We start from the raw sequence: 14,881 nt of genomic DNA on the forward strand, positions 1-14,881 counted from the left end.
GTAATTACAATATAATTGCACACATATGTAGTTCAACACCTTTGTAAGGGTATCCTATTATACAGCTGTTAAAGCTAAGAATTTTTGAATCTAACAAATACAAGCCATCCTTTAAATAATTAAGAAAGCGTGTCTACTATGGGATTCTATACATCCTCTCAGGGTCATATTAGTCACAGACTACAAATGCCTAATATGTACTGAACTGCAGACTCTTTCCTTTGTACAAGAGCAAATATACAACTTTGATTTCTCTAGTGCATTAAACTGCCGCAAGTGCTGTGGGTAAGTCTGGTCAGAGTTCAAGTTTCTGCCAGTTCTGGAAGAATAATTAGCAAGTCTTCTACGAGCTCTGAAGGCAGTGATACTGTTAACAAGAAGTCCAGGCTATGTATGGCCCTCTTTTAAGAAGGGCTAGCAATGGGTGAAATACATAGTCTTTTGTTAACTTAGACTTACATCTGTCCATATGCTCCATGTGATCTTGTTTGATGTTGTAGTCAGACCTATTTTTGAGATTATGGCATTTCAAAGACTATTTAATATTTGCTTATTTCTTTTTGGTGAAATTCAATATATAAGCATGTAGATGGCAGGAATAGAGAATTGCTGTTAATCTTCATTATAACTTAGAAGAAGGATGGAAATATTCCATGTATGTAAAAATCAGATATGCTACATATAGTTCTTTAACTTTAGAAATACTAATTCAATTAGAGATTTTCCTCATAAAAGTGGGTAACGAGCAGAAGTGTTAATTGTTTGTCTACAGCAATATGATGTCTCAAAATAGAATTGGAGTAGAGCCTAAAACTTCAGTCTGCTAGTGACTATTGCTGTTCAGTAAATAAAATCTGCTGCCATGATGAAGGTACAATTTTACTACTGACCTGCAGAAGTTGTTATGAAAATGGTTTGGATTTGTATTTGCAGTAGAAGAGAATATTTCAATATAAAAAAAGAGCCAGTAAACAATTGTTTACTTGATAGATGTGAAGCTGGCTTCTGCCTCTTACTTGCTCAAGTTAGTAAGAGTGTTTACAACCATCCATAAGCTATGAGTGGTTTGGCACATCTCACGGTATTGATTGTTTTACTCATTCCATATGTTCTTTGAGCATCGTACTGAAATTGCAGTTAAAGAGGGGGAGAAGAGTATGTTTGGGTGAGGGCAAATAAACAATAATCCTCTAGACCACACAGGGTTAGTTGTTTATTCCCCAGAAAGAGCAGAGTACGAGTGGAACTACTGGAAAGTTTAGAATTGAACTTAAATAGCTTAAATGATCTTTTATAATTGATGTCTGATGTGTTTTGCTGCATCAGTATGAGGAAATATTGAACCTCAACCTTAACATGATTTTTGTGATTTTTGAATAGCTAACACATTAGAGGGGGAGGGTAAAATAATTTGTGGCAAAGCATGAGTCATCTTTCTCCTTTGTCCATGCCACCGGATGGAATATAAGTAGGTTGTTCGACCGCTCTGCCCATCTCATGTTATAGATGCTTTGAGTATAATTTAATATTCCACTAGCCAGTTAACCAGAAAAAATAACACCTGTCACTAACAGTCTGAACTGTTATTCCCCAGGTTTAATCAACTCATTTTACCAACGTTTCTTTTGCCCCCCTGTTTGAGGTCTCCTGTTTGGCACAGACGTCATGCGATACCCGACATGGGAGCTGGAGACTTGAGAGCTGTTTTCCTAGACTAAATGTTTGAGGTTACAGGACGTGGCCTAGTTTCACATAAGCTTTCAAATTTCAGTGGGACATGCTGAATCCTGAAACTGTCAAATAGTGTATTATTTTTGGAGTGAGAGAGAGTATGTGTGTGTGAGTGTGTGAATGACCTTTACATTTTTACCCTATCCCAAACGTCTGACTTCCTGCCCTTTCTCCCATGAGTCCATAAACTTTAGCAATTAAAGTGAACACTTTTTAAGGAAGAAATTCAGTATAGGAGAGAACAACTGGGAAGGGGAATGGTGTATTAAGGAGAAAACAAGGAAAACAGCTAAATGCTATAAACTGCTTGTTTCGTGAGGGATATAGAAAAATCTGGAGAAGTTTGGATTCTTTCATTTTGCCATGTTTCCTTCTCCATCTTAGTAACATCAAGACGTGTGTGGGGGGGTGTTTCTGTTTTGTTTCCTGCAAACAAAGCTGAAAGTTTTTTCCTACTCTTCATCAAAGCAATAGGAGTGATGAATCTTAACAACTGCCATCTTTTAATTTCCAAATCTGTAATTAATTCTAAAACTTTGTAAGCTAACAAAATGGACCTTTCTAAACACTCAATAAAAGTGCTTATATCTCTGTTTATCAAATTTCTCCTCCTTTATATTAGTGAAGTAAGTGTATTCATGTCACAGGTGCCATGTGCACCCTGATTTTGCAGAGCTGTGCCTTCAAGTTAGATGTTGCAAAATCAGATCTACAGACTCTAAAATCCTGGAGACAGAGGTGTGTTCTGAGTGGTAACGACAAAACTGTAGGCGTTATAGCAAATTGACCTGGGTTTTTTCCTTCCCACTGCACAAGGACAGCTGCCTTCCCTATCTAGAGAGTTGCAAGTCTCTTCTGTGTCTAAAGGAAGAAAACTAAGAACAAACCCATGTTTCTACCTGACACCCCTCCTTGCAGGCCTTTTATAAGGTTATGAAAGAAATGTCATTATTTTTATGAGAGCAGTGGAATTAAATGCATTTTCCTACGGATTTTTATCTCCCTTCCTTACATCTCCTTAGCAAAAGAATTTTTTTTTTGTCCCATGAGTTCTATCCAGTATGCCTCTAGTTATTGTCTGAGCAAAACACAGCGCTCTCTTTCATCGGTAAGCTGGCAGTCCTTGCAAAATGGGTCATGCTTGAGCCCCTGCTGTAGGGCCATTGAAATGGGCACCTCCTTTGCCTCAGCGTCAGTTTTCATGAGAGTTGTAGAAACTTTTAGACCTCTAGCCTTTGTCAAAACTTGTTGAAAATGGCAGGTTTTTAGATGTTTTCGGAGGACTTCTGGATAATGCCTCTTCTGATTGGGAATCAGACCTTTTTCCACCTCTTCCTTCTGAACTCATCTAATAATTAATGCTAAAACAATATTAAATGGTAGGTAATATGATACAGGGGTATCTGTGTGGATTATAACTGTGTAGGGCCTTTCCTTATGGGAATAGATGTATACTTTCCCTTCACTTTGCAAGTATGTATTGACATAACAGATTGAGACGTTCAGGGCAATGAAGTGTACATGAGCCTTTATGATTTTACAGGAAACTATTCTAAGCCTGGGAACTTGGTATGAAAAGTGACATTATGCTTAATTTGGCTCCCATGACAGAGCTCCCATCAAGCTGAACTATTCTGCTCAAGAAGCGGATTAACCAGGCTAGCTCAGTGCGTTGGCAGTACTCCTTGTGAGTTCCTTTCTTTCCTTTAGGGAGATAGTTGTCTCTCAAGTAGCACTGAGTGCTTTTTTTTTTTTTTTTTTTTCCCTGTCACAGAGTTATTGATTCTGTCATCTTGACTTCTGTGTGTTTGGGAAGAAGGGGTAATTTGTACCTAGCTTTAAAGCTCTGCAAACTCTTTCATATTGAAAGCGTTGTTATATGAAGCAACTTACTTTGTAAGAAAAACCCTGGAGTTTGGAGTCAAAGCCTAAAAACGAAATCCATGATGCTGACAATAACCTTAGGCATGTCATCTTACACTTCTGGCTCATTCATTAGTTATTCAGCTGTAAATGCTAAATACTATTAGCAAGATATATTACTGCATGAGGAGAGGGAAAAAAAAAGCAATAGCACTGCTCTTAAATCTGTAGAATATAGTGCAAGTCTGGTCTACTTGGACACCCATGGGAGGTCTGTAACACAGTGCTGGCTTCTTGGCTTGTGAGCAGCTGTTATCATTTGAAGGGGTACTTAGGACTACTGAGTAGTCACTACTGAAAACGCAGAGCACATGTGTTAAGCTTTATGGTGTAATGCATTTGGCCCTTGTGCCTCCTGGGTTAGCGGTGAACCCAAGTGACTTACACCAGTGAAACGTGCTCCTGCCCTTGTCCTCGCCAATGCTCATCTGCCTGTTGGGTTTTTTTGTTTTGTTGGTTTGTTCATCACTCTTAATAATCTTGATTATTCTTAATCCCTTACAGGTACGGGCATTTTTTAGGAAGCATCCTACACAACACAAATATACTTTTACAGGAAAATGAATTATGCAAACCCAGAAATTGGTGATTAAGCATAAGGAGAGCAAACGATCCAAATCTTGACCTGCTTTTTCACATGAATTTGCAACGTCCACGCGACTCTGAAATCAAAGCTCAGCACCACGCTTCCAGCGGCACCAGGGTGGGGGTGTCCTTGCGGGCAGAACGAAGGCGTGTTGTGCAGCCCTAACGTGGGCAAGAGGAGAGCAAAGCGCCGCAGGCCCGGGGCAGTTAGGACACCCCCTCCCCAGGGCTCTCCCACCAGTGCTGCCGGCTCCCCCTCCTGCAGCTGGGCCTGGGCCCTGAGCCGCACCTGGGGGGGGCACTGGCCGTCAGGTGTGTGGCCATCAAGGTAACTGCTTTAATTGCCTCTCCTACATAACCAGGCCTCGGGGAGCTGTGAGCAGGTGTGAGGGGTGAGCCAGGCTGCCCTCCCTGCAGGCATGGCCGCTGCCGGCAGCGATGAATTTGACCAATCTTTTTCCTTTCTGGGTCGCCCTTCAGCGTGTATGCCGTTAGCGCAACACTCTCTTTCATGTCGTGCCTGCGGAGCCGCTCTGCGTGCGGGGGTGGCAGCGTTTCTCCCGGGCTCGGCGTTGCTCCTGACGGTAACCTTGGCGGGGCCGGGGCGGGTTTCCCGGGGCTGAGGCCGCGGCGCACGGAACGGCGGCGGCGGGGCCCGCGTTGCCGCAGGGGCGCTGTCGGGACGGACCGGCCGGGTGCAGCGCCGTCATGGCCGCCGAACCTGGGGCGCCCCGCGTCCTTAACGTGAACGTGGGCGTCCTGGGCCACATCGACAGCGGGAAGACGGCGCTGGCCAGGGCGCTGAGCACCACCGGCTCCACCGCCGCCTTCGACCGGGCGCCGCAGAGCCGGGCGCGGGGCATCACGCTGGACCTGGGCTTCTCCTGCCTGCGCACCGCTCTGCCGCCGCAGCTGGGCCCGGGGCCCGGGGAGCTCCAGTTCACGCTGGTCGACTGCCCGGGGCACGCCTCCCTCATCCGCACCATCATCGGCGGTAAGGGGGGGGGGTGGCCACCCATTGCCCGCCCCGGGGCCCCGGTGGCGGAGGGGCCCCTGCCGGGGTGCTGCCGCGCCGGAGCTCGTCCCGGTGCTTCGGGGCGTCCCAGCCCTCGGCGAGGTGCCGGCTCCCCGCGGTAAGGCGAGCAGGGCTGTTCCTGCCCGCCTGAGCGTGTCTGTGCCGGGAGCTTCCCTTGTGGTAGGCAGGTCCCGGGGTGGGGGGGGTTGGGGGCGTGGGGTGTCGGGTCCTCCCGGGCCTGCCGTCCCTGTTTCGCTTTTTCCTCATCGCCCCTCAAATAAAACGCCAGTGCTCATAGAAAAGCGGTTTGTAAATGCGAATTCCTTGGGTGCTGTTAGGATGGTCAGGCCTGCTTGGTTTTCTTGCACTTACTTGAAAAAAAGCTTTCTTTATTGTGTACTTAAACCTTGTTTGTGGTATTTAAGGACAATGTTAGTTTGTATTTTCACTTGTTAAAGCTGTCAGTTTGATACTCCCTGTGGTTGAGATCTGCGGTGCACTTGTTGGACGTGCTCGTGCTGAACTTTTGTCTTGGAGAGACTGGGCAGTTCTAACATGATAATCTTACATTTAGAAAGAATGTTGTGGATTTTAGTCTTTGTAGGTGATATCAGAAGGCTAATCTGGTTTGCATTAGAGCTCATTCTAAATTAGTTCACCTTGTTGGATGAGAAATAATAGCTCCCCCTTCCATCTCTTGCAAGGGGGGTTAAGTGGTGGTTGGTGCTTGACCAAGGATACAACGGAGTTGCAGCTGCAGGCTGTTTAAAGTAGTCACAGGTGCAACTACAGGGACCTCTGAAAATTCAGTCCCTGGGCATTACTGCTAGTGAAATCAATAAATATTTATTATCTTATCCAAAAGAAATAGAAACAATCCAATGCAGTTGTCACCAACACCATTTACAAATAATACACCTGTTCAAAAGGGGGTTAATTCATACATCATGACAAGTGACTTGGTCTGAACCTCAGTCTAGGTGAGAAGAAACATACACTGCAGTGCAAAACTACCACCTGACACTAAAGGGACACTAGCAAAGTGCTCTGTGTGCTCCCCAGCTGCAAGGGAGGTGTGGCTCTGTGCTGAATTCCAGAAACCTGTGGTCTTTTAGTCTTCTTTTGTACTCTACAATCAGCTATCATTCTTAAATAATTGTAAGCACCTGATTATCTTCTAAAGAACAAAGTTTACCTTGGCAAACATAACTGTTCTTGGATGTATTGAAGAGTGACTTGTAGTTAGACATTCCTTTCTGCCAGAAACAACTAACCTGAGTGGGGTTAACTTTCTCATGAAGAGGACATGGGAAAACTTGGAAAACCAGCTTTTTCTATCACTTTAACACTTATCTGGGATGATTGTTTAATACATAGACTTCTTGTTGCTTCTTACTGTTTTTATGAAGAACTTCGAAGCATTTAGTCACAGCTGTCCACATTGGTTGAATAAGTTATTCAGATTTCCTTATTGATAGGCCATGCTGGGAGAAGAAAAGATGTGGACAGTGGACTAGATGGCAGGATAGAGTTTTCTTCCCAGCAAAACTGATTCTTTACGGGTGGCAATTCAGACACATAAGCACATCAAGCTCAGTTCCAGTTAGATTACATATCTTAGTGAAAACATTTGATTAGTGTGACTTACTGCAATTCTGTGTATTAAGAAAGAGTTGTAGAGAAAACACAGTATTGTATTAATACTTAGAGTTAGAAATGTCAGTTTTCTGCTTGATAGCATACATGCATCTTGGTAATGGATGCTTTTTGGGGGATTTTTTTGTGGGTTTTTGTTTGCGGTGGTGGTTTTTTTTTTTTTTACTACTGGGTTTAAAAGGTGAAACTGATGATAAAACCTGATCTGTGCCTGTGGGACTACTTAGGTGCTTACAGTTTTAGTATGGTTTGGTGAAACTCAAACTGAAATATAGCATATCTTGTGTAACAGGATACATCCTTCAGAGTTTAGGTGCCAGTATTTCAATATTGCCTGCTTTTCCAGCTTCAGAAATAGAAAGCCAGGCCTCCCAGATAATGGTACTTTAAAAATTTAGCCTGTTTGCATCTGCTTCCTAATCATGTGTTCAGGGTTCACCATTCTAAGCATTTTCTTTGCAACCAGGAATGCTGCTACTTTTTTCTTTTTGACGGAATCTGTGATTTCCGTGTTACTACAGATTTTCTGTATATAAAGTTTTTAAATCAAATGTAAGTGCAAAGTACTTTATCTTCCTGTGTTTATTCTGCACCTTGCATTTCTAGCACCTCTTTAAAATACTGCTTTTCTGAAATTAGTCCTGCCATAGCTGTAGATGTGAGTTAACCTACAGAAAAACTGAAGACAGGAGGGCTGTGGGAAAAGGAGCTGGCTGTGAGGAATCAGAGAGTGGAATGATGACAGAGGGCCCTGAAGCAGCCTTGTCGTATACATTAGTCATGTGTCTGCAGCTTTTGCAATAGAAGCTACAGGTGTGAAAATGTTCTTGCATGCTCTTGTTTGAAGCTCTCATTTCTTTTCATTGAAGGTGGTATAAACTAGTTGGCTCCCCCTTGAGTAACCCTGTCTTACGGAAACACTGGGTAGCACCAGCATTATTCAGTCAAGTCTCCACGAGGCGACTAGCTCATGGGGTTCTTTCTGAGGAGCTCCTGACTGGCTTCACAAGGGAAGCCATTAGTTGTGGTGGGGTTGTTTTTGGGTTTGTGGGGTTTTTTTTTTTTTTTTTTTTTTTTTTTTTTTAAATCTTGGCTGTTCTCTTCCAAGGTGCCATTTTCATCAGTGGTGTCCCAGGCTGTCTTCTAGTCCAATTCCATCCTCTCTGTCATCTTTTGTGCGCTCCTAGAGCGCTCTAAGGGTTAATTCATTTGCTGCACAAAGCTGTGGTAAATCTACTTACAGATTAAATTATACTATTTACCATTCTTTAACATATTTCTGTATCTAATTCTTAAAGTGGATTTTTTCATGACTGAATCTAGTATTGCATTTTTGTCGTGCTATGCCAGGTAGTGCTTGACCTTGCAAATACTTCTCACAGTAACTCACAAGATGCTTATTTAGAGACAAAACCTTAGGATTAAGTGAATGCGGAATATTTGAGCAGTAACCAAATGGAAAATGGAAGTCATATTTCATTCTGTGTGGCTATATTTTTCTTGCAAACTTGTCCTTGAAAACAAAGCATATCAAATGTTAAATCAAAAGATTTTTTTTTTTTTTTACCTGCATGCTTGGAATTGGAAATGTTGCAGACAGTTCCACCCAAGATGCTTTCTTAAAGTTTTAGCTGGAAGGTGATAGTCAAGGTTGGAATGGAATAAATGATGGGCACTTGACTTACTGCATCATGGCTTTTACTTGTATTTAAATGATACTGGTTTATTCTTCAACAGCAGACTCCTGTGTGTCTGATGTGGCAGGAAGGTATTAAGTTATTGTGGATAGCTGTATGGCTTGGGCTCTTTTACAATAATTTCAATACTTTTCCTGTGCTCTAGCAGGTTTTTGTCTATCATGTATTAAGCAGCACAAATACTGTATTTACAGTTGTTTGTAGTTGACTTGCTAAACAAAGAAAACAAACCTGAATAACTGAATTTAAGGGTCAATTCTTTAACTTGTCACAAGCAGTAAGAAGCACACACATCAGCCTTACGTTTGCTTTTTGCACTGAAGGAATGACTGCAAAATGCAATGCTGCTATTTTTATTATTACTGCTTTCCTCTATTGCTATAGAGATCGAGAGTGGTATTTTGTTAAAATTTCACCCTGAGATGGGGCAGTTTGTCACAGTCCTACATGTTTGGGTTTTTTTTAAACTTCTGCTCTTTTGTTAAATTTCAGCTCTCTGATCTTCCAAAAAACTGATGTTAACGTCATCACAGTAAAATAAGAGTTGCTTTTACGTTTGTTTGTTGCAGACCTGTGCATCCACTAGGGTCTGGAATGGTCAAATGAGTTCAGCAGTAAGGGATGCCTGCAGAGAGGTTATATGAGTTAATCTGCTAGAAGAAATTCAATCCCCATATTTCATTTGAAGACCACTTTGCGTAGCAAAGTAGTTTAACCAGTAGCAGATTTTTTACTTGCTGATAGTTAATTTCATGCCCCCCAAAGGGTCAGCACACTAATACAGAAGAACATGATTACCTCATCCTAGCTTCCCCCACCGCACCCAGCGAAGGGGTACCGCAATGTTTGCTTTAGGTGAGCTGTTGTCAAATGCCCTTTATCTGTTTGAGATGGGTCCTCAAAGAGATTCTGAAAAAGAAAGTTGTCTCCCCCCCCCCCCCCCAAGCTCAAAGGACAGAGTAGCCTTACGGGGTTTTAACTGGAAAGCTACTGCTTGACCCTGGTTGTCTAAATCCAGGGAGGGGGGGAATTCTGACAAACTTGTAGTTTTGTAATCCTTATGCCTGTCTGAACCTTTGACCTTTTTACTTTATAACTAGCGCTTCATTGTCACCATTTGTCCCTGCAGTTCTTTTCAAAGCAGACTGCCTTGCAAGTGTCTGTTTCCACTTTGCTGCTGTGTTCTGTTAAGGAAGGGTATTAATTCATACCTGATACATTGGAGGGGCCGAGACTTTTGAACTTGCACAAGAGCTTGGGGAGGGGGAAATGAGCATAGCAAAAGCATGTCTTGCTGATGCAAATGAGTACAATGAAAACAGTCCGGGGAGATCAAGGGAAACGTGGTCTTGCTACCAGCATTCAAATTTGGTCAGATGCAGATTATTTGCAAGATGAACGTAGCGCATGCACACACACAAAAAAGTATTTTTATCACAGACTGGTGGTTTCACTGAGTTTGTTGTAAGCTTTTAAGAGGATTTGTAAACTCAGGGTTACCTTTGCTTTACTGTCATGAAAATACACTTCTGTCAGCGTCAACTTTTGCTTTTTGACACCTTTGTGAAGATATGACAGTTCTTGTTTTTTCCATTCTGGGTGAGTGAACAAGTAGAGTTTTATAGTTGTAGAGCGTATATATGGATGACTTTAAATTTTATGTGGTGGCCTCTTGCTGTTGAGTGCACAGGTTGAAGGGAAATCTGCTCTCCTCTGGAGGAAAGAGTGGCTTGTGGTGGTCAGTGGATACTGTTCTTCTGGTCAGAGAGAAGTCACTGGAGAGTTGAGGACTTTGGCTGCCAGTTTGAAGTGAGAATAGTGTAATAATGAACCCTGTTCTGGTGAAAAAATATTGAAATACATCTTCCATGTAAAGTAATTCATGTTCACGAGCCTTTGTGTAGTGGTTGATGCTATGGAAGTACTCATGGGCCAAGAAAGTTCAACTAGCTGTAATGTAAATGTTTTCTAAACCCTATTAAACCTGCTGGGTTCACGGTGCTTGTAAATTGCTGACATTGTTTTGTATTAAAAATGCAAATAAACTTTATTTCTGTAAATGAAAACCCTTCTCTTGAAATTGAAACAGTGTATTTAATTCACTTTAAGTAACTTGGCTGGTGCCTGATACTTGTCTGACAAATTAAAGGAGTATTTTTATTGACATTTTAAAATGAAAGCCACTTAATTAAGGAGCTATGCATAAAGAAAAGGCAGCTGGTATAAAAATATTGCTGCTCTAAAATTCCCCCTCACCCCAACCCCCAAAGTGCAACTTTGTCTCCTGGATATTGCAGCGCACAAGAGGGCAGTGTTTGCTTACAATGTGGGATCTTGATCATGCTACATGGGGTAACAGGTCAGCGGGGATGGAGTGACCTTACTTTGAATCCAAACAGAATAAAGTATAAGATTTGGAACACAACTGTGGCTTACATTTGCCACTCCTAATGAAAATATCCTCAGTGTTTTAAGGAAGGTTAGTCTTATTTCATCTACAATTTGGGTAGTGCTTTTTATACCTGAAGCAATAAAAATATATGGGGTGTTGTCTTGCACACTACATGAGATGTGAGTAACACAGGTGAGACAACTGGTTCTCACTGAAGTTGCATGAGAGCAGTGTGACTCTTCATCCACGTTGAAAGGGCTGTGTTTTCTTTTACGTTTATGGACAGTTTATCTGGTCTAATCTGTAAAGCAATTGGCGATACATGGAATTTAGTATACACAATTATTTTATTTCTTATTTCCCCACGTCATTTAGTAACTGAGCAAAAGCAAGGTAGTTGTACTAAATCTGCTTTGAACCACTTCTATGCTGTATAGGGTTTGTTGTGTGAGATTGAGTAGAATAAAACTTGGTTTTGTGTTTATGTACCAGGGTACTTCAAAACAGTGGTCTTCATGTGGAATTTGTATTTGTGTCATAACTTTAATGGTTCTAGCTTTCCGTGTATTATGCATTGCTTCTCATTTCTGTGTGTATTAATGTTTTTTTGAGTGATGTGACAGCGAGAGTAGTCTACTTGGCTGCTCCGATTTCTACTCTATGCCCTCTTCTACTTTTTTGACTTGAAGCTGATTTTCCTGTTAAAATTACACAGGTTCAACAAGCTCCTAAACTGTACATCATCTCTTAAGTAATATTAGAGAGCAAAGCAGAAAGTCTTCCCTTCCTCTTATGGCTTGAAAAGTTTAAAAGGAGCAAGAAAGCCTTTGTCTTCTGATCTAAAAGTTATAGTTGAATAATCCCATTCTCTTCTACTTTTTGTTAGAATCCTGTCAGAAATGTACTGTTTCCCGAGTTCAGTTAAAAAAAAAATAATTAATTGTGCATATCTTGTTCTGAAGATGATTTATAATTGAATTCTCAATCTTAAACGTAGGTTGTAAACAGAAGTGGCTTTACTGAACCTTGTTTGAATGTTAAATTGTCTCTTACTAACATAGGACAATTTTTCTACAAAGCTTTTGAGTGGTTGTGTGCATACTTGCTTGTATACAACAAAATTGTGCTAATTCACACTTCATTATTTGACACACAAACTTGACAGCTTCTCAGGAAAACATAATAACCAAGCGCAGTAATGGTGCTGACTAAATCTGTTTGATCATTCTTCCTATTGATTTAAAAACAGAATTTCTTTGTTCCATCATACTGTGTGCAAGCATTCATCAAATAACCACATGCCCTTTCATTTCACTTTTGCTTCATGTTTCTCCTTGCTTGAAATTATTTTGTAAGCTGTTTGGGAGAGTCAAGCTTTATTAATCTGTCTTTAAATATCAACTAATGTAGGGAACTCTTATAAATACCTGCATAAAATCTAGAGCAACTTACTATAAAATATGAAGTGTGTTTATAGTTAAAATTACTGTTGTCAAAATAATTTAAAGCACCCTTTTCAAAGTAGTATTTTTACTGATGATGGATATGTTTGCTTGCTAAATAGTCTGATCTAGCAATTCAGTGGTCTACTAATCAACAAACTGGCTTAATAAGGTTCTACTGTACTGGTTCTATGGCTTGATTTAGAGGTTGTCTTCAATTAGTAGATGCTAGATGTAAGTTGAATGATATGTTGCTTATGTATAGAACCCACTTTTAATAGCTAGTTTAGCTTGATGGAGCCAGGGACTTGGCTTCCTTAATGATTCTCTAGTTTTTTGGTTTTTGGTTTGTTGGTGGCTTTTGTTTGTACTAGAAGTAATAAAGTATGTTCTTGGATGACTGTTGTAAAGTACTGTTTATCAAAACCCCTAGAAAAACAAAATGCAGATGGAAAAATCTGGGTTATAATTCTAAAGCAGACATGCGACAGATCTTTTAGCTAAGCGACCAAACCAAACCCCACATTGTCATCGTTAAAGTCTGTTAAGAGGAATAAAATGCTGTTTCTCTGTGGCAGCTAGTTGTTTTCTGTCTGGGAACCCTAAAGTTGACCTGGCAAGCTGAAGAGCAAGGGCAGATGTTCTGCGGTGGTAATTTCCAGCTGGATTCTTGAATGCATTGTGTTCTGTGGGTCACAGCTCATAACGGAGCAAAATTGAGTGAGAGCTCCAGCAAAGAAAGTCTTGAACAGCTCATACGATAGCTATGATTGCAAAGATACCGTGCATTCTGTGAGAAAATATTCTCTGTGCTATCTGTAAAATTCAGATTAAATAGCCATTCTGAAGTGCTTCCTTTAAACTGTTGGCTTCCAAAAAGCGTTGCAGGCTAAGTAAATACCAATAATTCTTATTTCCCATCTCCTTATCAGTTATTCTACCAAAATGTTCTTGCACAGCCTATCTAATCTCTTCAAGTGAACATGAAATGGTTAGTGTTGGCTTCCAATTTGAATTATGATCTCTGTTTCAAACTTAAGCTGATTAATTCTACACTAGATTGTAATTATCAGTATTACCAGCACTAGGGGTGGTTGCGACCAGACAAATATATATGTGTTGAATGTTGATGAATATTGGAAGAGGAGGAAATGGAATAAAGAGCATAGCTTAAAAATGAATAAATTGTATTCAGGAGCATCGTGGGGGTTAAGGATAAGGGGGACTAAAAATCAAAGTTTGAATTTTGAGATTTATAAGAGAAGTTGACCTGGGTAAGAATCCAGGCCCCTCACCCCAGCTTCCAGAGAAGAGATGATTCATTCAAGCTTATGGTTTTGTTTAAAAACTTCACATTTTCTTTTACTTCATGCTGTAGAAGGATCACAAAGTTTGTTTTGTCCACTGCAGATCTGCATTTTCTGCAGTGCCAGAAAAGTGAATTTAATCCAATCCCCGTAGTACTTTCTTGACTTCTGTGCCAAAGTTTTCCTTTGTTTTGTGTCTTGTTTGGGGTGCAACATATGGTTGGCATATAAAGGTAGCTGGTACTCTCAGGTCTTGGGTGCTCTTTTTAGTTGTGGAATTTTGCCTCAATTTGTTTGGCAAAGTTTCACTTGTCTTTTATGTCCATTAAATGTGCTGTAGAGCGGCTGAGCATGTTTGAGATGATTCCTGTATATGTAAAATTTGAAATGATCTTTAAGAACCCGTTGGGTAAGGAAAAGCTATAGAAGTGTTTGAGAATTGTTGATAGAACTATCCAATTGTGTTAACCAGGATAGGCGAGGGGAAATGTCTTTTGTCATAGATATTTATTCATGCTTAAATCTACTTTTCTTATATTGAAGACTTCCCTTCCAGCAGTGTTGCTTTGGAGAAGAAAGTTTCCAGAGCATGTGAAAACTGCATTTCAGAGAAAGAAACAAAATTATTGTAGTTTTCTTTTTTCGGATCAGAAGAGGGGGAGGGAAAATGGTTTCCTTGTATTTGACTGTGCAGTTGGATGGAAGACAAAGCTCAGTCTCTCTTGCTGACTAATGTCATCATCGAGGCATTTTTTTTTTTTCTCCCACAGAGCAATTTTGTCTCCATTGAGACCCCCACAGCCATTGGCAAGACCATGGCCTGAGATTAAATCTCATGCTTGGGTGAAATTCTAATGACTGTAATTGTTTCCTCTTTTTAAGTCTGTGCTCCCCTCATCAAAGGGTGGTGCGGAAATTATGCATTTATGTTGTAAAAAGGGAGGTCATGATTACCTGAACCTGTGGTTGACTTCAGGGGATTCTGTGTCGTGTTCTGGCAGTGGTTATCCACGCTGACATTCTAGTATGTGAAATGATTTAAAGCGTGGCTTAGAGTATATATGTAAAGTAGCCGTGGCGTGCCTCAGTCCTCGCTGGGGTTTGCTGCTCTCGTTCGGCTGTCCCCCGCTGTC

At 41.0% G+C, this 14,881-nt stretch overlaps 1 protein-coding gene across 4 annotated transcripts in view; it reads left to right on the plus strand.

The window, feature by feature from the left end:
* The first annotated feature begins 4,871 nt into the window (after positions 1 to 4,871).
* The window catches only part of EEFSEC (eukaryotic elongation factor, selenocysteine-tRNA specific), a 124,991-nt gene continuing 114,981 nt past the window's right edge, over positions 4,872 to 14,881 (plus strand). For 2 of the 4 annotated variants that reach the window (XM_054838454.1, XM_054838457.1), the window contains exon 1: positions 4,905 to 5,233. In XM_054838454.1, coding sequence (XP_054694429.1) covers positions 4,948 to 5,233 — 286 coding nt within the window. In that variant the 5' untranslated portion in view covers positions 4,905 to 4,947. Of the gene's footprint in view, positions 5,234 to 14,881 lie in introns of all 4 variants that reach the window. The other 2 variants (XM_054838455.1, XM_054838456.1) reach the window with 2 other exon arrangements.

Source organism: Grus americana, chromosome 11 (genome assembly GCF_028858705.1).
Source record: "Grus americana isolate bGruAme1 chromosome 11, bGruAme1.mat, whole genome shotgun sequence".
Classification (NCBI taxonomy): domain Eukaryota; kingdom Metazoa; phylum Chordata; class Aves; order Gruiformes; family Gruidae; genus Grus; species Grus americana.